The 27612-nt window shown below is 44.9% G+C and overlaps 1 protein-coding gene across 2 annotated transcripts in view; it reads right to left on the bottom strand.

Moving 5' to 3' along the window:
- Positions 1 to 1320: 1320 nt before the first annotated feature.
- The window catches only part of NINJ2 (ninjurin 2), a 43692-nt gene continuing 17400 nt past the window's right edge, over positions 1321 to 27612 (bottom strand). The window contains exons 2-4 of one of the 2 annotated variants that reach the window (XM_059845705.1): positions 4602 to 4833; positions 3221 to 3405; positions 1321 to 2350 (exon numbers count right to left, since the gene is read on the bottom strand). In XM_059845705.1, the coding sequence (XP_059701688.1) occupies positions 3242 to 3405; positions 4602 to 4830 (393 nt within the window). In that variant the 5' untranslated portion in view covers positions 4831 to 4833 and the 3' untranslated portion in view covers positions 1321 to 2350; positions 3221 to 3241. Of the gene's footprint in view, positions 2351 to 3220; positions 3406 to 4601; positions 4914 to 27612 lie in introns of both variants that reach the window. The other variant, XM_059845706.1, reaches the window with a different exon arrangement.

Below are 27612 nucleotides of genomic sequence, written 5' to 3'. Positions count from 1 at the left end.
TTCCTCCTGTCTGCATGGGTTTGTCATGTGAAACAAGGTGGAAACAGTGGACAAATACACATTCCAGCAAAGCATGAGTGTGATGTGATGAGAGAATGTGGAAAACACTGGTTCTCCTGGCAAGCAGAGGACAGTTCCTGGAGAAGTCCACAGGTGGGAGCCTAGACCTTTGCAAATGGGAGGTCAGCTTTTTAACAGCAGCTCTTATTTGAATTCAATTTTGGCCCATCTTCACTTCAATTGTGCCTTCTTTGAGTCTCAAAAGCTTGGCAGCAATAGGAGTCACACACAAAGAGGGGAAAAGGCAGCCAAGGCTGCTAATAAGTAGGATTTCACTATAACAAGAAATTATTAATATTAAAGGAGATGGAGGGAGAGTATCCAGTGTGCTGCCAGCCTGCTGCTTGCCTGGGATGAGTGGCAGGGAGCCCCCTCTGCTCATGAGGCCTCACGTGCTGCCATACCCTATCCGGTGGGTCTCTGAAACAATGATGAAGTTAAGATCTGCCAATGAAATTCCCCTCATGCTTCTTTCCCAGCTAAATCTTTTCTATTTTTCCCTTTCTTTATATTCAGTCACCAATGCTAATTGCTTTGCCTCCTGCTCCATGAAGCAGTGAGTCCTGGGGTTTGGGGTCTGCATGCAGGATATGTAGTTTTTTACCTTTCCACAAACCCAGCCAGGCAGCAGTGCCTGACAGCCCTTGGCTTGTGGTTTTGCTGTGCCTACAACTCATTCTGCTACCTCTAGAATGAAGCATTTTTCTAAAGGAGGCAGGATGACAGGCTTCCCAGAAACATCCTCCCCTCTCTGCAGCCAGTCAAATCAAAGACTGAGGACCAAGTTGAGCAGCAAACTCAGAGTCACTCCAGACCTGTCATCCCCAAGGAAAAGTGGAGGACAAGTCTCTGCCTGCTTCACCTAACAGATCTCAGACTGTGCTCAGCTTTACCACTTCAGGTTCTGGTAAATACATAACTAGTATTTTCCATCCTACCCTTATTGTGCAACTTTCCTTCAGCTCAAAAAGTCACTGTCAGTGTCAGGTGCTGAGCTGCTGCTGGCTGCTGGCCTTACCCACCAGTTCGTGGGCAGGATCGTTCACACCCCCTCAGAAAAGGCACCACGTGTGACTGACACAAATTTGGTTTTGTAAAGACAAATACAGAATACAAATGAAATCTGTCTGTATCTGTTTCCAAGTGTCAGACATTCCCAGTAGCACCTGAAGACTGATGTGAGGATGCTTTCATGGCATTTCTCTCAGGGTGGCATGGAAAGACAAAATGAGAAGTCCATTTTAAACTCTGATTCTGCAGTACAATGGAAAAATCATTTAATAATCAAAAGAGCATGTAATTATTTAAATAGGCTTACATAAGGCTATTAAAATACCATTTTTTAGCATGACTATAGAGTTAAAAATTTAGGATTGAAAATTTTTACTCTTCCATAAAAATCTTGAAACTCATTAATTCAAATGATTTTTTTCTCAAGGAAACAAATTGTTCTAATACAAGAGAATTACCAGAGCTGTCATTGCAAACCAAATGCATTTTAAAACATTTATGTTAGTGAAAGAATAAATCAAAATGGTGATTTTTTACATAAAGTAATTAGCTATTCAACTGTAATTTTTCATTGCAGCAATAAGCCTAGTCTATGTCCTTATGTATAATGTTTCTTCATTTTCTATTAAGTATTGTCAAGCTATTTTGACATCATTCATGATAGGTTGCTGATGATGACATCAGACCACAATAACTATTTTCTGTCCTTGTTAATATCCCAGTGCTGGAAATATCTGATTGTTTTCTTAATTATGTCACATTTAATTTTAAACAACTAGGAAAACATTTGAACTGGTCCTAGCTATCTTCATGTACACACACCATTCTATCCTCCTAGGAGAACTTTTTTAGCTTGAGAAATCCATTCCAACATTTGGGAGGTAAACTATTACATAGAATTGCTGTAAGGGCACCAACTTATGTTTGAGACAAAAAAAAAGCTGGACTTACTTACTTAGCCTACAAAGTAAATCATTCAGTCTTCTCTACCAAATGAGCTAATATTGAAAATGTGAAGCAGGCAGCTAAAATAAGAAAAGAGATTTACACAACTGCACTTTCAGAATGTATACCTGCTGCTGTTCTTGCAGTTTTCTCTTGCAAAGTTTGTTCTAGCTTGGAAAGGCAATGTTCCTATCCCTCAGAGCTGCAAAAGCATTACAGCAAGGTATGCTGTGATACACACAGAGTTTTGAAGTTTAACCCAGTTTTCAGGATTCATCCATGGGCTCCTGCTGAGGTCAGTGGAAACGTGGAAGAGAGCTGCACTGCTCAGGTCCTGCAGGGAAGACAAGAAGCTCTGGTAAGGTCACCTCAGACTCCTCTGTGTGCATGGCCAGAGAGAAGCAGTCACAGCCACTGCTCAACACCACAACTGCCCCAGCACATGTGGGGTGCTGCTCTTCAGTGCTTGCCCCTCTCTGCATCCCAAACCAGCAATGTTTCTGTAGAGGCTTTTGGCCTTTGCATCAGTCCTCACCATAGCATGTGTCTGTTGAGCTTTCTTGTTGGCTGTTGCCATGGTATGTTGCATTTAAACTGTGTTTACATTTTGCAGGATGTGTAAACAAGAAATATTAATTTTGCTTCTTGAGCTAAAGTGCTTTTGATTTAAGAACATGTCATTCCTTCACTGACCTGACTTGGAAACCCAACCATTTGGATGAGCTCTTATTTACAGGGCTTCCTTGAAAATGAGCATTAGGTGCTTAAAACAGTCCCTGCCAAACTACAGTGGCTGTTGTAAAGAGCTCTTCTCCCTGTGCCCTGCCCAGCACGTTCCTTTTCTTCTGCTCAGATGATGCTGCTGTCTTGGGATTCCTCCCAGAACATTCCTAGTTTTCTTCCCCAGCATTAGCTCCCATCCACAGCTGCTATTTCTATCTAGCATGAGCTCTGCACCCTTCCAAAAACCCCTTGCTGCTGATAAATCCCAGCAACTGGGATATTTGGTGTTCTTGCTTTAGAGACCAAGTGAGGAGAGCTCCTCCTCCTCTGAGAGAATTTGTTCAATGGCTGCAAGTTTTTGTGGTACAGTAATGTGCCTCTGGAAAGGCTTTGTTAATTTGCCATCACCACCTTGCAGTGATGTTTTCTGAGACTGAGCTCTCCCAGGGGCTGGCAATGATGGGAAATCACCCTTTCTTACCTGAGTCCATTGCCCCGTGAATTAATAAGGTCCAAAATTCCTGCTAGGGTAGAGGCCAGTCTTCTGCACCCCGAAGGCTGTGATGAAGATGTTGAGGATGACTGTGATGAAGATGAGAGCTGTGGCAGCGTTGTTGAGTATGTTCAGGCGGGGTTGCTTTGCAATATCATTCAGGTTCAAACGAGCTGTGCAATACAGTGCAGAAAGAGAAGGGGGTTTGCAGACTGACTCCAAGTCCCCCAGCTCCTGCAAGCCCTCCCTGCCTAGTAAATGTTCATGGTGCCCCTGAGTGCTAGGGCCACAAAGCAGAGGGAATAATCACAAGAATGCTACAGGAGCCACAGCTTGCTCTAAGATGACATAGAAGGCTGGAGCAGAGGAAAAAATCATCTTGTGTTGATTTTTTGGCAAAATTCTTTGTTTTGCTGTGAAGGTGCCATGGCCCTGCAATGGATCAACCCTAAACAGGCAAGTTACTGCTGCACACTAGCCAGACACATGCCATGGTCCCCCCAGCACTGCCTGGCCATGGGACATGGGGGACAAGGGCAACAAAACTCTGCTTGCAATGGAAGGCCAGTTCCTCCCTGACAGCCAGATGTCACCTATGTGGTGACACAGCTATCAGCCCTGGGCACATGAATGGGGTCAGTCCTGGCTGATGGACATTGATGCGTTCAGACACAGCAATACCCTGGTTACCAGGTTACCAGGGCTGTCTGGCCAATAAGCCGTGCAGTGGCCTGTTGTGGCCCCTTGTCCCCTTTCTCCTCCCAGCTGGCTCCAGCCATCATAGCTGCCACCAGGAAAAGCTGTGGTGGGTGTGACAGGGGGAGGAAAGTGTCACAGATTTTCCAAAGCCTCCAATCTTCTGTCCCCCATAAAAACCCATGGAGGATATTCAGGAAAATGCAGCACTTGGCAGGTTTTTAATACCGGGAATCTTTTGGAGACTGAAATACAGCAACTCCTGTATCAGATGGAGCACTGAGCAAGCAGCAGCAAACCAATGCTGGTGTTGCCACTAGGAAAACTGGGGTATTGGTTAAATGTGAGGTAAATACAGGGAATGCCTCTGCCAAAATTGTTATGTCCCAGATGAAGTAAGATATAAAATACCACTAAAATGTGTCTGCAAGAGCAGTATGAAGGAGCACATAACAGTAGGGGCAGCAAGAGGCCCATCTTGGCCAAATCCCCACTCTTTCACCGGGACAGGGGGTCAGCAGTGGGAAAGTGAAGGAAGAGTTGTGCTCAGAGAGGTGCAAACAAGAAACAACCCACCCACCATTCTGAGTAACAGTGCCCTCCCTTCCACCCCCATGCCAGCCCATCTGCAGGGCACCCTGCCCCTGCCCACACGCCTCGGTGGCCACCTTACCAGTGATGATCAGGAGAATCCCAATCATCACCTGGAAGAAGAGGGAGATGCTGATGAGCACGATGAGGGTGGCATAGTACTGGAAGGATGTCCCCTGCTCCAGCACAGCTTTGAGCTGGGTGACGTTGGCCATGAAGAGTGCCACGTCCAGCATGCTCTCTGCCACGCTCTTCTTGGTGGCATAGTGGTTGATGTTCATGGGCCCGTTGACCCGGAGGTGAGGATTCATGCCCTGGGGAAACAGGAGGAATCACTAAACCAACAGACACATCTGTGTCCAGCGGGATGCTGTCTTCTCCCTAGAAAGAAAGCCTGGGAAAGAGTCAAAGTTGCACGTTTTAAAAGTGTTGAGAGTAGCCAGCTTCCTCTTACAGTTGCCTCATGGTATTGTGAGAGACAACTGCTCACTTTGAAAATGTAAAAAGGTTTATTAAACCTTAACAAAAATACAGCAAAGGACTACATATGGAAAAAGCTGCAGCACTGGGAACTGACACACCACATGGCCAGTTCATCTTCAAGATGGATGCTCAGTCTTTTATACCCCTGGGGGTTGCATCAGCCAGCCCTGACCCCTGCCAAAGTCTGTCAGTCAGCTCTTCTGTGCCATTTATCATTGGAAACTGCTTTCTTGTAACTGGATTGGAGGTCAGGTGTTGCCATGCTGCTCCCCCTAAGCACCAAGCTTTTCCATTCCCAGCTGCCCCATGCAAGGGACACATGTGCAGCCTTCTTTTTCCTGTCCTAGACAACCCAGGCTGTTTGATGGTCACACTACAAGGGGGAAAAGGGAGCTATGGGGAGACCAGAGGACATCTAAACTATAATAACATAACTACACATCACTAAAGCTTTTATTAATATTCACACAATAGTTATCTTTTAATTGCAAGAGCCAATCATTATCCATCTATAACAGCATTAATAGGCACAAGATACTTGCTGTGATCAAGAGCTCAGCAAGGCTAAAAAAAAAGGGTATATTTGTGGAAAACAAGCTTGTCCAGAGTTACAGTAATGTAGATTAGATTATCCAAAAGCCAGGGATTTTGCAAGGAATATTAAATTCTCTTCCTTCAGGACATAGACAAGACTCAAACTTAGAGACAGACCTCTTTGGGTTGGTGTTGTGTTTACCAATGATCAAGGTTGAAGATCATTGGTAAACAGTGGCAAGAGTAGCTTTCTTTGATTTGGGAAGGCAGGAACAAAGCCAGTGATCCTGGGAGAGCAGTGTATGTGGGGTGTGTGTGATGCTGAAATTGGGGTGAATTTTGGAAGGGGGTTGTGGCCCTGGTCACCCTGATGTGACAAGGACACGTATGATTATGTGCATAAGAAAGGCTGTGTCTGTTTTGAGCTATTGATGAACTGTGGTCCCTAACAAAGGGATATCTTGGGGTAGGAAAGGGCTTTTGGTTTGGTTGGGGTTTTTTAAATGATAGCTCAAAGGATTTAGTTCTTACAGTTTGTGACAGTGACATTCCTGTGGTTACTTGGCTCCTTTGCAAAGCCTATATTTCTTGCTCTGGAAGGTAGAAGGTGAAAGATACTGGAAGGAAGTAAAAGTAGAAGTCTAAAGAACTGGTAAAAACTCCAAGGCTGTGTGTAGGTGTTTGAGACTTAAATATTACAGTGTGGTATCAGGGGCAGAATAGAAGCATCTTGAAAAAAGGAGGGCAGTAAAAGTTTATGTTCTGTGAATGCATTTAAAAAGCTGTCTTGAGGGACTGCTCCCCCTTAGATAGCTTAAAAACATGTGATCCTGTTGGAACAGAGAGGAACTAATACCAAATTGTGCAGGGTTGGTGATTTGATCCCTCTCATGTGCTGTTTTCCTTATTCCTGAAGAATCAGCCCCCCTCCTTGCAGCATCACAAGGCTGAGCATTGATAGTTTATCTCTGTGTAATGATGAGTTAAGGGTTTGAGAACAAGGGCCCTGTACAAACAGGGCAGAGCTGCTGGTAAATGAGTGACTGGTACCAGGAGGCTGAGACATCTGTTTCTGGCTGCTTATGTGGACAAAAATAAAGCAAATCAGGAGCTCTTGTTGAATAAAAACACTTCCTTCTTTTGAGCTGCCTTTGAGCTTCCTTTACCTGGAGTGTGAAATGGGGCAGGGTTGCAACATCCTGAGCTCTGTGTCCCAGATGATCAGGCAGTGAAAATACACAGCTTTGACATGGACTTTTCTCACAGGGATGAGTGTGAGGGCATGTTCCCATCTGGGGCATGAAAACACAGTCAGGTGCTTCTCTCCTATGTGGAGTAACTGGAACGGGAAAACCTTCACAATGGAAAAGGTGTGACTCCAGATTCAAAGTTCTGACAGTCCAGGCAGATCCAGAAGGATCTCCAAAAGGATAATGGATGATGGAAGTTGGACACTAAACTTGAATCTGGGTAGCTGAAGATTTGTGAAGGGCAGTCCCCAAACATCCACCTGGCTACAGCCTCCTCTCAGGCAGCTGTAGAGAGCTTTAAGGTCCCTCCTGAGCCTCCTCTTCTCCAGGCTGAACAGCCCCAGCTCCTTCAGCCACTCCTCATCAGATTTGTGCTCTAGTCCCTTCACCAGTTTCATGGCCCTTCTCTTGGCACTCTCCAGCACGTGGCACATGACTCCTTATGATGCAGGGAAAAGTAACAGATCCAGGGGTTTTATGGATTTGACCCTCAGTGTTCCATCTGGTCCAGCAGCTAAGAATGAAAGCCTGATGTCTCAAATAAGGAGAGGCTTAGACAAACCAGGAACTAATTCAGAAACCTGGAATTTGGGTTAATGCTGGTAGAGGGATTTGCTTGGGATGCTGGTGCCATAACTGTCACCTGTGAACCACTGTATGTGGGGTGTGAATGCATGGCTGTGACACTTTTTTTGAGCTGCCAGAATGCACACAAAGTTTTCCAAAGACCATTTCTGCTTTTGCTTTCTTTAAATTCAGTTCTATAAGTTCCTGCAGCTCAGGATCTGATTCAGAAGTAGGTTGGGTTCCCCTGGAGGAGGATTGCCCAGACAGCTGTGGGAGGTTATGTGGAATCACTGGGGAGATTCAGTCATTCCCTTCTGGCAAACAGAGCCCTAAGTGGAGTCACAGGACATACCTGAAGTTCTCCAAAGTGATTTATGCCACCAGTCTAGAGCTGGTGACTTTCTAGTCGCTTAGAAAGGATTCCCCTTAGGAAAGTGGAGATAATTGCCTTCTCTGTAAAGAGCTGGGTCTGGCAGTCACACACCAAACCCATCTTGAAAGCCTGGCTGCAGAGCCAGCACATCTGCTGGAAACAGCACTTTTGTCCCAAGAGGGGGCTCTATCACTATTGCCCACTTACTAAGAGTAGGGAAATTAGGACCTGAACAATCCCATCCCAATCATACAGCAGTGCTGGATGAAGGTGTTGGAGCTACTTTTCTGTGTCCTATTTCTGGATGTATTGTCTTTCCCTATGAAGCAGCCTCTCTCCCTGCAAGGACCCTGCTGGCTTCCGTCTGACCCCGGGCAAATCCCCTTTCCTTTTTCTCTTGTGTAAACAGATCCCCTCAGGGGCTGAGTGAGGCACCCAGCTATGTTTTCTAAGTCAAAGGCTTAATTCTAACTCAAAAGTGTCCACACACACAGAGAAATATTCAATTCCCACTTCTACTTTTATTTTTAATTTTTGTAGAAATTCTTATGGGAAGAAAGGTCAATATAATGCCCAAAAAAAAAAAAAAAAGAACGGATTTTTAAAAATTTCTTTTTCAACTTTTCCTCTGGTTTTGCTGTAGGGAGCTCTCAGGTCCCCAGGCCTGTGAAATCAGACTCTAGTACCAGAAGGTATGCTAAGCTTCACAGCTCACTGAAACTACCTGAAAAATTGCCACTAAAATTAGTTTTCAAGAGAAATCCTTTGGGATTCTCATGCATTTATTTTTACAAGAAATAGCTACTCTCTTCTGTAAACTTTTGGACGAGCTTCATCTAAATATTTATTTCAAAGCTGGCAGATTTTGGGTCAAGGGGAGCACCAACATTTTCAATATTTTCTTGGACAATTTCTACAAAATCTACAGTATACTTGTCACATTTTTCAGAGTAGGGGGAAAAAGAATTAGAGAGCAGATCTAATTACAAATCTCTGTGTACTTTGTGGGGTTTGTGACCCTATCCCCAGGGGAGAAGAGCCTGAAAGAGGCAGTGGAACAGCATGAGGCTCCTAAGCATAAGAATGATAATCTCATGGAAGCACTCTGTCAGAGGGTAGGAGCTGTATTACTGGCCATTCCTTCCAAGGGAAATGCTGGAGAATGCCAAAGAAAACAGACACAAATGCAGGCCCTGCTCTCAGAGGGGTGAACACAGAGACAGCCACCACGGGGATCCCAGCCACAAACAGCCACACACAGCATCAGGCACCAGGGAAAACCCAGGGGATGCTTCCCCAGCACTGGCCAGTCAGCAGCTTTAGAAATACTTTGTAAGCATTGGCTGATGGAGGTGAAAGCACGCTGACAGTCACCATCACCTTGCAGAGCAGGAGAGGAGCACAGTCCCCTTTCCGTGGGAAGGAAGCAGAGGGATTAAAGCCTGGCTCTCAATCAATGCTTCTGCTTCTAAGGGCACAGTTATTAGCTACTCTCCTTCACCAGGGGAGCTCACTCCCTGCAGCTCCTGACCACTTCACCTGGGCTGAAGGGAGCAAATTTTAATATTTTTAGCCTCCATGCCCAGGCACAGAGAGCAGCAGTGCTGGGAAGAGCAAGGATTACCTGCTCCCCTGATGGGTTGGGATTCCTTTGAAGAGTTTTGTGTGGCAGCTCATGGTTCTGTGCACAGCCACATGTGTGCAAGAGAAGAGACAGCCAAGGAGCACTTTGGTCTGCACTAACTATATTGTGAACTTGGTGAGGCAAAGGCTGTTTTTCTCCAGTTTGGCACAACAGCAAGAATCCTGGCTGCTTTCCATGAACAGAAGTAATAGTAAACCTCATCGTGGATACTGCAGGCAGAAGGAAAACTGAGTGTTCAGGGCCAGTCCCTCCTCCTCAGCCTCTGTGGAGGCTCTTGGCTAGTCCAGTTGTGCTTAGAGATTTTTTCATTTTAATATAGCCATCTGTTCTGCTCACCAGGGGTCCTGTTTGGAGCCAAGCACTGTGTTGCCTTCAGTTCATATTGCCTAAATCCCAGAAAATAAATCAGAGGTGCTTTCCTAGTGTCTCTCCCCATGTATCAAACTGGTCCTGATGGAGATCTATCCCTGAGGTGTCCTTACACTTCTGTGACAAGTCACTGCTGAATTTAACAGAGAACCCACCAACTGTTTGGATGGGAGTTCTCCGGCCAAAAAGTGACTTCCAGGAGCTGGGAGCCAGTTCCTCTTCAGAAGTGAAAGCCTAGGCAGGTGGCAGGCACGGATTCCGTGGACTTGACAAGCATTGCTCATGTTCTGTGGACTACCAAACTTTCCATTGCTTTGTCTGCCTCCTGTGTTTCACCTCATACCTGCAGGTAAACCTGCTGAGGTCTCTTGGACAGAGATGTCACACAGTGCAGTGTAGGAGTGTGTCTTTTGTTGATGGAGTGACAAAATTATTTTTTGTTACTTTAAAAAAGAAAGAAGCTTAGAAGTTTTTTTTTTTTTTCTTAATTTTATTCTATAAGCTTAAAGGACTTCACTACTTCACTTTAAACTTAAGGTTAGCTAATTGGAGAGAAGCTAAAAAGTTTCACTTGAGCAATTAACTAGAAAGGGACTTGAACAAAGAAACTAACTGTTTTTGTAAGGTGTTTTACTAAGAGCAAGAATGATTAGCACCTAGCTCGGTTTTTCTATTTGTTATTTTGCCTTTTATTAAACATTTTTGTTTCCAACACTGCAACAGAAGCCACCCTGCCAATTTTTATGCCTCCAAGAGTAGGTATCTAAAGTGTGTTATAAGCCTCCAAGAGCTTATTAGACCTAACTCAAAAAATTTACTCCAGCAGTGCAGCATTGAGGCTCCTCATCCTCGAGCCAAGGGGTGCCAAAGGTGTCACTCAAGGATGGAGGTGCCGCTGGGTGACACTGCCAGCAGAGCCTGTCCAACTTCCCCAGCCGAAAGGGGGACTGCAGCGCTCTCTGCTCCCACCACAGCTCCTGGAGTGAGGCAGCCAGGGCAGGACGCTGGCAGCGAAACCCAGCCCCGCGTGGAGCTGCGGGCTGGCACTGGAGGGGAAGCGGGGCCGTGCCTGCGGCAGCGGGGGAGACTCGGGGCAGCGCAGCCCCGGAGGGCCGGGCGCTCTCCGTGCCCCTGCCCTGGCACCACTCTCTGTGCCCCTGTCCTGGGCTGGGCTCTCTCTGTGCCCCTGCCCTGGGCTGGGCTCTCTCCATGCCCCTGCCCTGGCCTGGTACCGCTCTCCATGCCCCTGCCCTGGGCTGGCACCGCTCTCTGTGCCCCTGCCCTGGGCTGGCACCACTCTCTGTGCCCCTGCCCTGGGCCGGGCACTGCTTTCTGTGCCTGTGCCCTGGGCTGGCACCGCTCTCTGTGCCCCTGTCCTGGGCTGGGCTCTCTCTGTGCCCCTGCCCTGGGCTGGGCTCTCTCCATGCCCCTGCCCTGGCCTGGTACCGCTCTCCATGCCCCTGCCCTGGGCTGGCACCACTCTCTGTGCTCCTGCCCTGAGCTGGCACCGCTCTCCATGCCCCTGCCCTGGGCTGGCACCACTCTCTGTGCTCCTGCCCTGAGCTGGCACCGCTCTCTGTGCCCCTGCCCTGAGCTGGCACCACTCTCTGTGCCCCTGCCCTGGCCTGGCACCGCTCTCCATGCCCCTGCCCTGGGCTGGCACCGCTCTCTGTGCCCCTGCCCTGGGCTGGCACCACTCTCCATGCCCCTGCCCTGGCCTGGCACTGCTCTCTCTGTGCCCCTGCCCTGGCCGGGCACCGCTCTCTGTGCCCCTGCCCTGGGCTGGCACCGCTCTCTCTGTGCCCCTGCCCTGGGCTCTCTCTGTGCCCCTGCCCTGGGCTGGGCTCTCTCTGTGCCCCTGCCCTGGGCTGGCACTGCTCTCTGTGCCCCTGCCCTGGGCTGGCACCGCTCTCGGCTCCACGCTCGGCTCCGCTCCGTGCCCGGCTGCGGCACTGCAGCCTGCAGAGCCCGGCTTGTCGCAGGGGTGTGCATGCTCTGCTCCTCATCTCTGCCTGTCCGTGCTCCTCCTCAGCTCTCATTCATCCCGCAGACCCTCTCTGCCCGTCTGCATTTTCAGTTCAGCTCCTCCTCTTTTCCTTTATTCTCTCCTTTTCCGTTCCTTTCTCGCCCTCTGCCTTTTGCCTTGTCTGTCTCTCACGCTTTTTCCTGCTACTGAGCTCTTCAGCTTCATTCACCTCTTTCCTGGGTTGCTGTCTCCTTGTTCTCCCCACTCCTCTCCCTCTTTGGCACTCTGTGCTGCTGTCTGGCAAGTTTCTTGGATCTGTTCACTCTGACGCCACTCAAGGCTTCCTATGCTACAGGGCAACATAAATTATGTATCACTGAAAGAGCTGCCTTACCAAATCTATATTAAACTCCCTTGTTAAGTGTATTTATGATACTGAATTGGAGGGATCCAGGAATCGACTGGCAGGCTGCAGGGCTGAGCTGGAACACAAGATAATTTTTCTTTTCCGGTAGCTGGGATGAGGACAAGGTGGGAAGGGTGGTGGCAGGAGCCTGGAGGAGCCTTCATCCATAGATGAGGAGCTGTTTGTGAGTTTGGGACTCAAGAATTGAGCCAATTGGCACCAGCAATCCCAATGTGCTGATGCATGAGCTCTAATTGTTGAACAGAAGCAATTGGGTGTGTATGTGTATGGGGGGGACAGCTCTTTGAATATATGGAACTGGGAGTGCACTCAAAAGGATTAGTGGGAACAATTATTTCCAAAGTCAGGATATAGAAGCTGGAGCCTATTCAAATCACTAGTGTTTTATCCCAGTGTTTTTGGGGAGGGGAAAAAAAAAAAAGAGGGCAGGGGAAGACTAAAAACAGCTTTAGAAGAAAAAATTCAAAGTAGGTTAGCAGAGAAAATGAGTTTATAAAAAATGGAAGAGCAGCTGGGAGGCACAACAGTAACTACTGCATTGTGCTTACAAAGCTAAACACGTTAAGATGAATAAATCCCTAAGCTGGATGGCTTATGGCCCAAAATATTAAGAAAAGCTGGGTCTGATTGCAGGCTGCTGCCAGATCCAAAGAGCAAATGTGATCATATAAATCATTTTAATTCAAAACATTCATAAAGCAAGGTCCTAAAACTGAGCTCCTTCCAAGTCTAAGTGTGTTTGTATCCAATGTTGAGGGGTCAGGTTGATTTCTAAAACTGAGAGAACATAGTAACAGCTGTACTGGATCAGACCAGAGGTCCAGTTCCCCTCTGACTGTGGTTTGTAGCAGATGTTTGAGGAGGGGAAAAGAAAAATTTCAGAATGGGACAAGCATATAGCAATGGTCCCTTGTGACCTTAACTCTGAATTTAGAACTGCTCCAGCCCTGGCCTGTGTTGCTTTTCACGTGAGGTAGCCCAAGGTTAATTTGTCATTTGCCAGGTGGCTCAGGGCATCCTGGATTTTCGTTTTCCCTATCTGCAAATTAACAGGAATCCTCAAATGGGTGATGTGTGGGGTGAGAGAGATGGGTAAGATCTCCTGGAGAAGTGCAATATGTTCCTGTGCTGTGAGCATAATCCACCTGGACTGAATTCATCAGGCAGGGAAGCCCCTGAAGCTGATGAAATCCGGTAGGTGATTTTCTCACTCCCAAGGAGCTCAGGTTCATCTGCACCTTTTGATCTGTCCATGCCCCTGGCCACCCTCTGAGTGCTCCCCACAGAAAGGAAGCTGTGTGAATCCAGGTGGAAAGAGGGAAGAACATGGCTGAGGGTTTTGACAGAGCTGACATCTATGAGCAGTGGGACTGGGGGTTCTGCTCTCTCACATGCACGTGCCACACACAGCATGGACGTGGACACATGGACACCACAGGCCATGGACACATGGACACCACAGGCCATGGACACCTGCCACAGAGAGCTGCCTCATCTCCTTCTCAGGCATCCTCACATGGGGACTAAGAAGAGAGAGCTCATCTATGCAAGACAGCTCTTGGACATGCCAGTGGTAGCTCTCAAAGGCTCTGCCAGTCTGGTGGGAAACCTTTATAGGGTCAGAGTTACAAAGCAGTGGAAATTGTGGGGGGACACAATGTAAGAGAAGAGAGATGGTGCAGAAGGCAATCTCACCCCTGAGGAGTTGCAGCTGTAGCAATTACCAAGGATTAGGAACAGGCCTGCCCTTAACAGGCCACAGCTGTGTCCAATAAGGATGAGTGCTATAAAAGAGTGGCTCAGGTGCTAGAGAAGAGAGCTGGAGTTTGTTGGCTGTGCTGTGAAGAAGGAGTCAGTGCTGTAAGGAGCTGCCCATGAGACATCACCAAGAAGGTATGGAAGTTTTGTAATAAGAGGGCAACAGGAAATCACTCAGTAAAATGCCTTAGAGGCAGTGAGGTGTTCCCTTCTAAGCAGCAGAGGTTGAGCTTTTGTGCCTCTGAGCCTGTAAGCAGGTTAAGTGGTCAGTACCATGGCTCTTTGCTCCTCTCAGCTCTCAGGAAGAATTGCCACTGCAGTTCAGGTCAAGAAGGAGCTGACACAGTTGCAGAGGCAGGGGATGTGTCCCACAAGGAGGGGATGCTTCTGTTTTCAGAATTGAGTGGCACCCAGGCTCCTCATCTCATCATGGGTGTCCTGTTCTGACAGGCAGAACACTTGCTCAGGAGCACACAGGCAGCCTGCAACAGAAGTAACCCAGAATCTGATCCAGTTTTCTGGCAGATGCAGCATTGCCTCCCTTCTGCAGCTTTCTGAGTCCTGGCTCACTGCTGGAACCAAAAACCTCGCACTCTGCCTCTCCTTTCCAATTTTCCTCTCTTATTGGTACATTCAGTGTCTTTTGTTTGTGGGGACACAGACATTGTTTTGGGGGTGACTGTGCACAGGAAATGTTCAGGTTTCTCTGCAGTCCTGCTGCTCTTGACTGAAGTTACATGACTCTGAACCAGCAGGGAAATCCAGAGGGGGTTTTATGCCAGAACCTGGATTTTTGGCCATGTGAGACAGAAACCTGAAGCAGACAAAACCTTGAAACAGAATTGCCTCCCATCAAAAGGCACACACAAAACAAGAAAAAGGCTTCTAGTTTGTAGAACTGATATGAGAATAGACCATTAAGCTTTAAAAAAAATTGAGTGCAGGGAGGAATAATTTAATTAGATAAATGGTTGGATGAGGCATATTAACTGTTAACTGGGTCACCAAGGGAGCCCTTCTTATGTTCAGAACAAAAGAAAAATGCAACACAACATGCACTCAAACCCTTGGATACAGAAGGAAAATCTGAAATCAGCAGATCCAGTGCTGTGTTGCTTTATAAGGGTTTAGTAATTTGGAGGCTGGGCCAAGGCCCTGCCTTAGGATAGAGTACAGTAAAGCTCATGGGGGAGGGTTAAGGTGGTTCTAGAATGGAAGGTTTTCCCTGGTAATTAAAAATATTAGGTTTGGCTTCCCATTGTCTTCCTGGAGCCCTTTCAAGGGTGGGGTCATTCTGTTGTTTGAGTGTATAGCTTGCTGTATTGACAGGATTCATAGGATGAGATTGTTTTTGCTTTTTCTTCTCATCCTCCAGTCCAGCTTGATGGTGCTGTAAGAGCTAGGCATGCTAAGTTCAGAGCAGTGATTTAAAGGGTTATAAAAATGGTCTTTGGTGTAATCAGTACTTTAAACATAAATTGTGAGTTACTGTTGGGCAGAGATCAAAAGTGAAACAGCTGGTGGGCAGGGATATCTCCCACTTTGGAAAAATGGTGCTGGGGCTCCCCTGTTGAACTTCCACTGATTGCAGTGGAAGTTAAACAATTAAACCATTTATTTTTGTCCATCTCAGCTGAAGTTCAGCCATGATAAATTAAATTATACTCAAAAATGTGGCCCTGGAAGCATCATCATTAAGATATTGTTATCCTGTGCCTCTGCTAATATACTAACATTTTTTCCATTGGATTATGAATTTGGATATAACTATGACTAAAAAGGATTATATGCCTTCTAGACAGGCATTCTAGGTTAGGAGGTATTGCAGAAGTGCATTGAATGATTTGGGAACTTCTTTGAGCAGTTGCAGAGCAGGGATTGAAGTCTAAAGGCCAAGAGTTCAGAAACAATAATCCTTTGGTCTTCAAAGATGCTAATGTAACTCATTTAAGAGAGTTCTGGAAGTACCCATACAGTAAAAGAAATGCAGCAAATGTAGAATTCTCTCTCATTTTCATTCTATTAATTTTCCATCAAATCCTAATTTTGCTTTAATGTTATGCTTATGTATTGCATTTTAAACAATACACAAGAGCCTGGACTAAGAAGGGACTGGAAGGTAACAGTGAATATTGTTTACAGCAAAACTTGGGAGGGGAACTGTGAAAAGAGCTGCTTCAGAAGTCATGCATGTAAAACTGGCCCTTATTAAATGTGATATATTTTTAAATGGTTGCTGTAGCCCTATATTGTGTTATTTTCAATATTGGATACAAACCACATGACACACTTTCTTCCCATTAAACTTCTCCTCAGTAAAAACTGTCTCCTGCTTTAACACTGCATGTCCTGAATGTCAATTTTAGCCCCCTGAAGTCTTCAATTTTTCTTTCCTGCACTGCAGGGAGGACACTGCAGTAGGGCTTGGAGATGTTTTATGTTTTGGGCTCAGATTCTCCCACAGCTGATGCTGTGGCTGTTCAGTTTTATGTTAAAGGAATACTAAAGATCAGATTAGGGAGTGATATAGAAATAAAATTGGCCTTCACCTAAATTCTGTGCAACCTCACTTGCTTATAGCACACAGATTGCAAGCAGACATAAGCTTCATTCTCATATTTCAGTTTTTACAGCAATGATTTAGAGCAATTGTGCTGTGGAAGAAGTGTTCTTGTATAGCCTTAAATGGTGAAGGTCTGCTTGTCCCAGATCTGGCAGAAAAAGGAGCCCACACCATTGCTTTCTACCCCAGGTCACAGGCAAAAAGGGTGGCACAAAAAGGCTTAGGGTACCACATCTCAAGATGAGATAGTTTAAGTGAACCAGGAAATGGGGTTTGATGCTTCTAGAAGTGTGGAGGTCTTTCTAGATTTTTGAATAGAAATTGGTTAGTAAGCATTCATGGGTTACTAAGAGAGCCCATGTGGCTGAAGCTGTGCCTGTGAGGGGATCTGCAGACAGCAGGTGTGTGGGGAGGAAGGTGGGATGGCTGGTTCCTGCTTCCTGCCTGGCCAGTGGAGCCTGGGTGGGTTTGTCCCTGATCACAGCAGCAGGACACCAGACCTTGTTACTCACCCAGCATTCCAGACTCATGGAAGCAATAACTGATTTGTAAGATGAGCAGTGATCTCTCCTAACCATTAAGCTAAATGTTGAACCTTTTAATGAGCCTTACAGGGCTGGAACTTCTGGTATAACCAGAGGGAACTTCTCAGCCACAATAGCTTGCTCAGGCAGCTGTTCCAGGCAACAGTGGAGGAAAATACTGTCTCTGAAGAATCAGGCTGTCTGAGGCCTCACTAGTCACTTGGAAGGAGGTGGGTGGAAATCACCTCCAATTGATTATGCTGACATTTGTAAGGTGTCACAGGAAGTGCTTTGCATGGGGGAAGCCAAAGCAACATTTAAGCAAATGGCTCTGGGATGGCCCTCTGCCTGCAGCTCCTTGAGGCTGGGATGTGTTTGGTGTGTGCCTGGCTCCATGGCCAGCTGTGGGGAAGAACATTCCAGCTCCAGTGGATCTGAGTGGGCAGCCCTGGGGTGTGGCTGTCTGTCCAGGGGTGCTGATTAAGAACTCCTGTTGGCTTTGGATTTGGCATGCTTTCAGTATTTGTGTGGACTTGAGGCAATCTTCTCTAGTGTAATTAATTAAGATTAAATTAATTAGAGTAAAAATAAATTAAGAGAATCAGTTGAGCTGGATCTGTGGTTTGGTTGCTTTAGACAACCAAAATAATGCCTTTGAACCAGTTTCCTTGAATTAACCTCAAACAAGGAGTTTCCCTGTTCAATATTCTTGCTGATAACAGAATTGTCTTCAGGAGGAGGAATGTTAGATTGTACATTGGAGGGGAACAAAATCCCCCCCCAAACCAAAACCCCATGCACACACACCCTGAGATAAGATAAATGCAGAACTACACGTGGTTATTGGGCACACCTGGTCCTTGTGAGATTAGTGAGTGATGTCTGAGGTTATAGCAGCAGCTGTGGATGCCCAAACAGAAATCCTCACTGCTGACAAGGCAAGGGAGCTCAGATGGACATCCAGATCTGTCACAGAGGTCACATCCCTCAGATGTGTCACATCCTAATGTGGAAAGTGAGATGGAACATTGAAACCATGGCCAGGAAAGAATTCAGGAATGGTCATTGTCTCTGGCTGTGCTGCCAGCTCCACTGCAGCTGCTGATATGGCACCTGCACTTCTGAATTTGTGTTCCCTTATCACTGACGCCCTGCAGGGCTTGGCAGGTGATTCATGAGCCCTGATTCACACTCCATCCTGGGGGAAGTTTGCAGAAAAACCTATTATCTTTGGTGTCATGTGCATGTGGAAAAAACACAACCCATGATCAGATTCTTTCTTAGCAGAAGTTTGCCTCGTTGTGGCCTGCAGAATTCTGCCTGGGAAGTTGGAATGGAGGTTTTGTTCTGGCAACTTATGCACCATCCTGTCATTTCTCTCCATGTGGTTTATCCAGGTTATGGATTAACTAAAAAATCTCTTGGTGACCCCTTGCTCTCTGCTGCTTCCAGTACAACTTGGTATAGCAAGACATCAGTTATGATAAATACCTTAAAAACACATGAACTGATTTAACTAAGTTTTGGGGGGGTTTTTTGTTTTGGTTTTTTTTTCTTTTGGGCAGGGGGGGAAGTATATCCAGGGCAGAAAATCCCTGCAGCTTCTCCCCTTTTGAACAGTTCTTTTTGATGAAAGAACCATGCAGTGCCAGCACAGTTGATGGCTTTGAAATGGCAACCAGAGCTGTGCTGGAGCATCCTCTGTGCTTAGACACCTGAACAAGAGCCACAGAGCTCTCTGAAGAGACAGGAAGGCCCATGTGTCAAAAGCTCTATTTCTGGAGCTGACCTCCCTCATGCCAGGAGATTGTCACAGAATTGGCACCACTGTCCTGCTCTAACCCTCGAGCTGCTGCAGGATTTATCCATTGAGGCTCAGGGCCCAGCCAGACTCCATGGGCATTAATGGGACATGTAATTGATTTTGTGGTGGAGTAAAAGGTCCATCCCACAGCCTTGTGAGTAGGAAAGCTCTGTTCCCTTAACAAGGAAGGAATCTGATGCCTGTAGTCCTGGAGCACCTCAGAATGACCAGCCACTTTCCCAAGGCCAGCTTACACTGTCATTGTGCATGTTTACCTCCACAGTACAAACAAAAAAGGTGTATTTATTGAGAGGTAAGCAGGTCCAGGTCTCTGCCCAGAAACCAGTTTGGTTAGTCAGCTGGGTGTTGACAGGAGAGGGAAGGAAATCATTATGAGAGACTGCGTAGTAGGCACGATAATGAGCCATGTGGTTGGTACCAAACAATGGAGGCTTGTGTGGAGCCTGGGGAATGCAGAGATAATTTTACCTCTCCAAACAGGAGGGCATCAAGCTGTGCTTCTCTGCCTGGGAAGTAGGTCAAGAGGAAGTGCACTTTCAATTCATATTCATCTCATAATTATTTCATGTACTCAAGAACAGTATTTCTGTCAAGGGGAGGCTGCCTCCATGGCCAGTCTCATGGAAGAGCAATCCTCCCCTCAGAGCAGCAGCATCCATCAGCACTGCCTTCCACATGAGCTCTCCCTGCACTTGTGCTGTCAGTCCTGACCTTGCCAAGCTGCTCGGTCACTCCTGGCACCACCATCAGTGGATCCAGGGTGCCAGGTCCCAGCACCACTCTGCATTTGCCAGGGGAACTTGGAGATGTCATTGATTGCTGCTCCTGTGCTAATGTCACCCTTAGAGGTCATCAGGTCCATCAGCTCAAAACCTGGCCAAGTGTGGAGATACCTGAAGTTCCTCGGGGTCAAATCACTGAAGTGTTAAATGGGTGGAGTCTCCAAATCATCTCTGAGCAATCTACTGCAATGTTTGACTAATATCAGAGATTATTTTTTCTCTGAGAGATCTCAAAGGTGTGTTTTAGAGATGGATGCCAAAGGTTAAGTAAGGATAAATCTCTATTAGACTGGGCAGAGAGCAAGAGTTCTACAGTCAGCCACAGTGCCTGCTCTTGTTTTTTGGGTTTATAAAAACCAACACATTTACCTTGCATAGATATATCTACATCTCTCTAGATTTATATTTCTGAAGTAAAAGACAGTCTTTACCAGAAAAAAAGTCAAATAGTTATGTTCAAAGTAAATTTTTCACATAATCTGAAGGAATGTGTAAAGGAGCGCTGAGTAGAAAAAAAAAACCAAAGCAGCTAAGCTTGGAAAATGATGACAATGTGACAACTCTAATTTAACATTCAACTGTAGAGAAGTGTAAACATGAGACTAAATACAGCCACTCTAATTTGACAAATCTTCTGTTGTTTACTGAAAAACAATAGCCATAGGATGGAAGATGCTACTGTTGAAAAGCACTTTTCTTTCAAGCTGCAGTGTATCATCTCCACATATGCCAGTTACTAAGGTTTCCTTGAAAAAGTGACCTAATTTTAAAAAAAGAATTGCCAATAGCACAGAGAACCAAAACTGCTGCACCAAATTGTGTATGTTCCAGATCTCTTTCTGTACTAAAATATTTAGTAGCTAGTTGTAGTCTCTGCCCCAGTTAAACCTTTTTTTTGATTTTCATAAAACTTTATTGGTTTCATCATAACTGAGAAACAGTTGCAGTGTCATTTCATCATCATGTTTCCAAGATCACTAAATTGAACTGCAGACTATGTGGGTGTCATTTTCATCTGGAAAGAGATTTGAAACTTTAAAATCAGCTAGGAGAGGAGGCTAGGGTTGATGGAAAACAATAAACTTTTTTTATTCCTGCACTGGAATTATTTCTCCTGTTGCATTATACATGAAACACAAAACTCAGCTCTTGCATCAGTTATGTGGCCTGAAGGAGCAGTAGCACACCTGGGATGAAGAAGTCTTGTCCTGAGGTTTACAATTGTCATTTTCCTCCTGACAGATCCATATTTGCTGATTCCTTTTGCTGTGTTTCTAATTTTTCCTGGCTACTAGCCTTTTGTACCTGGTTTATGCACCATTTTATTTCCCCACAAATAGCAGAATTAAAATCAAGTAACTAGCTGTAATGTTGGAGCAGAGTTTCTATAATGTTTGTTAGGTAGACTTCCCAAAAGTTCTCTTCCTTTCTTTCTCTTCCCTCATGCTATTGCAGTCAACTTCATTTAGGGAGGGGGAAAAAAAGGGGGAAAAACCCAACCAAACAAAAAATCCCCACCACCCAGAAAACAAAACCTGTTCTGCTTATGTATGGCTGGATGCTTCTGTTGTTGTGTGTTATCATACTTGCCTTCAAGCAAAAACAAAACAAACCCCAAAACAACAAAAAAGAAACAACAACCTAAAAAATCTATAAAAAAATAGCTTCATCTTCCTACCACATTTTTGCTTAATTGGTGCTCAGTTGTAATCAGGACTCTTAATTTCATAATCATTGGCACTTTCAGTTCTGGTAAACTGCATCATCCCTTCCACTTGCCCTTTGCTTCCTTGTCATTCTCAAACACAGCATGCAACAGGAGGGAGGAGCATGGATGGGGCAACTCCATCCATCTGCTCTCAGGTGTTTAGGGGACACTACACCTTTTCTATCTTTCACCAAGGTATTCCTAAAAATCTGGGAAGCTCAGGATCCCAAGTGCAAAACAGCTGGGCTAACAGCACAGTTAGTTATCACTGCTGATAATAAAGCACAGGCTTCTGAAAAGTTTGATAGGGATGAGTGAGTGAGTACTTGGTATTTTTGTGCTTATTAAAACTTCTAGACTTTTTAATCTCATTTTCCCAGTAGCCTCTCTTTGCTTTGGTAATAATGCCTAAAACATATTTCCAATAATTTTCAAACTGAGTAGGGCTGGTTAATTCCTAGAAAAGAGACTGCCTGTGCAAGCTTAGTAGTTCCTGGTAATGACTCTGTAATTAGACTAAATGAGAACAGGATCTGAGCCCTAGTCCAGCATATTCTGAAGAGACATTGAAAATAATCTCATTTTTCATGTTTGGATGTTAAATGAAGAATTTTCCATCTTCTACAGTGTCTAAGGAAAGACACAAGATTGACTTTCTGGTCTGTTTTCTGTGTCTCTGCCCAGTCTTGTGTGTGATGCTCCCCATGGCCTATTTTGCAAAGCAACCAAGAAAATGATGAATGGACGTGTTTGGGAAGAGAAGTTTGGACAGAAGTTGTGAGATCTAGACAGGAAAAAGTGAATGAAAACTGGAAATTATTCTAGGAAACTTTACTAGATGACTGAAAACCACAATTTCATAATCATGAACAAGGACATCTTTGGTTAGTGGCACCTCCTTTTAAAGTGAGGAAGCAGAGGCAGCTATTAAAAATATATCAGATAAATGGGGAAGAGGAGAAGAAAGGAAGGAGGCAGCAATTATGTAAATTAGAGCCTGTGGAAATATGAAGAAGGGAAAGACTTGAAAGGGAGCAAAAGAAGCCTCTACCTTGCAGCCTAAGGACAGTAAAGGCATTCTAAAGGGTAACAGCAATAAAATAATTTCTAACAATTGTATGGCTCACTTGCTTAGCAGGAGATGGTGAAAGTCTTAATGATTCAGGAATAGCAGAAATATTCAGTAGTTCCCTTTTGTGTTTAAAGAGAATTGGGATGATGCAATCAGACATCACAGGGAATGCAGAAACACTTTCCAGCCTTTACAAATGGCCATGAAAGATGAAAACCAGCAGCCATAAAGAATAAAAAAAATAAACCCCAGCATGCCTAAACAGCACCAGATAAGCAAAAGAGCTGTGTGAGGAGCACAGCCTTCTCTTGCTAGCTTTTAATAAGTCTTTGAGCAGTAAGCAAACTTCTGAGCCTAGAGGAGAGTTACCACAAAGAGAGGCAAAACAAGATGACCTCAGTAGCCCTGGTTCAGCTTCTTTGATGGCAGAGGGCAAATAATGAGGAAGTTTGACATGGGATTCAACTAGCAGAGCAGGAAAGGGAATAGATAATACTGTGCCCAGTGTAAAGTGAGGTTTGGCTTTTTGTGCGTGGTTTTTTTGTTTCAGAGAATTTTTTTTGAGAATATTGGTTGTGTTAAATGATACCCTGTCAGATTCATTGCCCTTTGCAGCCTTTAATGAGCCCCAGTGATGTGCTCTGCTGGCCAGAATTAGTTGGTGCCTTAGCTGGCTTTGGCACAGATGTTCAGTGCTAGAGCTGGAACCATCCAAAGGTGTTGACTGTGCTGAAGCAGTTCAGTATTTTTATCTGTGTCATTTTTGAGCCCAAAGCTGGCTTGAAATAAGTGTTATAAAAGACCCTTGCAGGCCTGGAGAACAGAATATGTGAGAGGCAGCATGTGGCAGAGGCCATGAGGCTCCAAATATGGCTAAGGGGGCAAGTGAAACTAATGCTATTTAACAAAAATCTGTTCATATTTACTTGTGGAGATAGGGAGGGCAAGAGGGGATTATTTAGCTTTGTGTGTCACAAAGTGAAACCAGCCTCAGCTGAGCCAGTAGGAACAAGTGACTTGATTCTAATCAACATGGCCATATGCCAGGTGATTTTGCCAGGCCAGCTTGCATTGATAGGGCATGGAATAATAAGGGTTACTCCAAGTATTTTTCATATCTAGTCTTTCTAATGGTTTCAAAGTACAATACAAGGGAAATACAGCTTGTGAGCATTAAGAACCATCCAACTGGAAGGCAGTTTCAGAAATGCATTTAAGGATCCTAATGGAAACAGTACTGAACATGAGCTTGCTGTGGGACATGGAAGTTCTGCAGTGATGACAGGAGCAGAGCTGTGTTCATAAGATTAATTTGTTTAATATCACAATGACATGAGAAACTTGTTCACAGCTGAGAAATCTATAAAATCTGGAGAGTGCACAGAAAAAAAAGCCCCAAACAAATTATAAAGATTCTATAAAATGTCTTGCAATGGGAAACTGAAAGAGATGCAGCTGTCCTGCTTAAAAGAAATATGAATTCAGATTTAATTACTTTCAAGCACTAAAACAACTTTTAAATATTGCTGGAGAATGCATACAAACCTCCCTCTAACAGGAAGCTGAATTGAGGTTAAGTTTAAATTGAGAATGAAGACAGAGAGATAACTTGACAAGAGAGTGGGAAAATTCTCCATCTCTTGAAATCTTTAAATCAAGATGCATCACCTTCTCATGCTCCAGTCAAATACCAGTTACTGGATTTGGTACAGAAGCAGCCAAGTGGTGCAGCATCAGCCTTACTCAGAAGGCAACACTGAATAATTCAGTGATCCCCAAGGACTCCTGAGTATCTGTTTCTCTTCCTAAATTTTGAAATGTATTGCTGTACACTGGTAAACTAGAGTCAGCTTTGCTGCTGATGTAGCAGCAATTCTACTCATCTTTTTCCCTGCAGGTGAGGTTGGATTTAGTCAGTTTTTCAGTTTAATCAAGTAATCATTTATCCTCTCTGTTCAAACAGATCTGTGGAATTGGGATATTGATGCCAGAAAGTGTAAATTAAAGAGATTCCAAAATCAAGGGTGTTTATAAGGACCTTGCCATGTGAGGATGACAAAAGTGCATTTCTCTTAATACTGGATATTTATTTTTTCTAGAGAAGCTGTATTTTCCCTGCAGTGACTTCTCTGCTTTGGTGTAGCTTCCTGCCAGAGAACATTCTAAAATCTCTGCCATATATCTGTGTCTTTTATAAGTTTCCTCTCCATAAATAATCTAGCATGGCTTTAAAAGGCAATAAATTGTGGAGTTAAATAGACAGTTAAGGCAGTGCATCATTCATATCTGGTTGTGTCCTGACATCAAAAGTTTCTTTTGTGGAATGGATTCACCTGGCTACGATGAAATCCCAAAGATGTAAATGGTGGGTGAGCAGAATTATGCAAAACTTCAGCAGGTAAATGTCCCTTGAAAAGGCTGTGGAGCTGTACCCACACTGCTGCAGCTCCATGACAAGCTGGGTGGGTACTGAACCACCTGAGGGATCTGCTGGCTTTGCCTTTTCCTGCTGTGGTTCCTTCTCCAGCACTCATCTGCCTGCTGTGCTGCGGCTCAGCCTGCCCTGCCAAACACCTGCAGAGATACCTGCACACCTGGGGGCAACTCAAAGGCACTGTGGCAGAGGCACTGTCACTGTCTGAGCCTTGAACAGTCCTCTGCTCCACCCTTGTGCAGGGCAGGCAGGTGAAGCAGAGCACCAGTGCTGCTGGGAGAGCCCACCTGGAGCACTGGGCTCAGCTCCAGGGCCCTGCACAGAACCTGATGGAGCAGGTGCAGAGGAGACCCCTGAGATGTCCACAGGGCTGGAGCTCCTCTCCTCTGCAAACAGCTGAGAGAGCTGGGGTTGTTCAGCCTGGAGAGGAGTCTGGCTAAGCCTTGGGGCTCTTTCCTGCCCCTAAAAGGGGCCCATGAGAGAGTGGGAGAAGGACGTTTTCCAAGGGCATGCAGGGAGAAGGGCTTTGAGTTGAAAGAGGGCAGGCTGACAGTAGAAATTAGGGAGGAATTCTTTACTCTAGGGGTGGTGAGGCACTGGAACAGGTTGCCCAGAGGGTTTGTGGGTTCCCCACCCTGGGAATGTTTAAGGCCAGGTTGGATACAACCAGGTCTAGTGGAATAAGTCCCTGCCCATGGCAGGGGGGATTCCAACTCTATCCATTCTATGACTCTTTGAAGAGGTAATCCTTTTGAGAGCAGGTTAGAAAGGGGCTGATCATTAGTATGTGCTGGAACAGTGTGGAGAGCAGCTGGTTTTACCTGGTTTTACCCAACCCTTCCTGGTGTTTACCTGTAACAACCTCAATTACATGCTCTAGCAACCATCACTGGATTTCTTGGAGTGTAGTTAAAATTGTTCTGTTCATCTGGAAATAGCTGGCATCTCAACCAACAGCTACCAATAATCAATAATTACACAGTAGAGAACTGTGTTTAGGTCTTCCTCTGTTTCTCAAGATCAAGAAAGGGAAATGTTTTAAGCAGAAAATCTCAGTCCTCCACACAACAGCCCCATGAAGCCTGAGCTCCTCTATTTTATTAATCAGTGCATTATAGGCACAATGTGTTTGTTCAAGATATCTTGCTGCAGAGATTGGAATTTGCTCTGTGTTTACTGAGACCACACACTCAGTGGTTCTTACAGCACTGAATTGCAGAGTGCAGGGAGTGTGGATTCTGCTGTGAGAGCCAATGCCTTGACACTGGAGCCTTAACCAGAGAATGTCCAAAGCTGATCCTGCAAGTCCCTGCAGCCTGAGGTGAGCAGCCAAGCTCTTCAGCAGAAAGCTGAATCCAGACCTTGTGTGGCTCTGATCCAGAGGAGAGAGGGAAACATGCACTCATGCCTTGGTTACATTCTCTTTACTTTGTTCTGATCTGGAAGGATGATGCTAAATGCTTCAAAATTGTCTGGGAAAGAAAAGTTAAAGGGGAGAAATATCCTATATGGTGTTGAGAGAAAATGTTTCAGGTACTCAAAAAATATTTTGAAGGTTTTGTAACATAAAATACCAGCTCAATCAAATACAAAATAAAGAGCTATTTCAAAGTGAAAAGATTAAATGTTTCATTCTGAAACGTATAGATGGACAACTTTCACAAATTTTGGTATTCTCAACACAGTTTAAAAAAGATTCCTTTGAACGTTTTCCAGTGGAAAGCTATTCCATATCAAGATTTTATTCTGACTAAAATTTATAGCTGACCTGTTATATTGCTGGAAGTAGATGTTAACAACACTTGTTCAATATTTTATCAGCAGCTCCTTCAGGACTCTGAGCTGCCTGAGGGGAAAAAAAAAATACAAACCCAAGAAACCTCCAAATTTCCTGTGAAATGTCCATATGTCACAGCTGTCAAACTGGCAACAGCAACACCAGCATATATTTGGAAAGATGGACCCTTTTTTTTTTTTTTTTTTTTTTTTTTTTTTTTTTAAAGAGAACTCTTCATTCCAAAAAAGATTATAAAATCATTCCAGACTACAGGGGGAGAAGCAACTTCCCCTATGACCTGCTGCAAAATGAACCCAGATTGTCCACATGTGTAGCCCCACCTGATAATATTCATGTTTAATGGTTTACAGATCACAATCAAAAAAGAAAAAAATGGAGACTAACTGTTTGAATAGCAGCTGCTAAGGAGAATATTCATTAATTTAGATCACAACTCAACAATGTGGTTGAGAAAACTTAGTCCAACAGTTGGAAACACATTGAAAATGGTTTAAATTTTTCTTTGTTTTTCATCTTGGCAAATATATCCATAGAAAAAAGACTGTTGGATGATTGCATAGAGACGTTGAATGCATGCCACTGGTGAATAATAGCATACATAGTGGACAGTGATTCCAAAAGAAATTTTAATGTGTTGAGCTCTCAAATTATATTTTGGCAAAAAACTTGGTGGTTAGCATTGTATTTTGTGGTCAAATGATGTGGGCCTCTGTGGAGCAGCTGGGTCTGCAGGATGAAGAATTAAGGGCTTCCTATCAAAAATACCCTGTCCCTGTGGATAGTCAGGTCACTGGAATGTTAGCACAATCACTGCAGTGGATCTCAGCTTTTCCAGCCACAGCTGGGGTAAGAGATGACTGCTGCTGCAAACAGAGCATGAGTGCTTTTCAAAGTGCATTTAATCCCTTGAGTACACCTAGAAATGGAGGGGGAAATGGAAAAAGCACTTCTTACCTCAGCTATACTCGACAGTTAAATGAGCAAGCAGCCCCATTTGGGCTAGCCTGTGTTTCTG

Source organism: Haemorhous mexicanus, chromosome 5, assembly GCF_027477595.1.
Source record: "Haemorhous mexicanus isolate bHaeMex1 chromosome 5, bHaeMex1.pri, whole genome shotgun sequence".
Taxonomy (NCBI): domain Eukaryota; kingdom Metazoa; phylum Chordata; class Aves; order Passeriformes; family Fringillidae; genus Haemorhous; species Haemorhous mexicanus.
The sequence above is the reverse complement of the archived record's forward strand: the minus strand, read 5'-3'. Positions and strand labels throughout refer to the sequence as shown.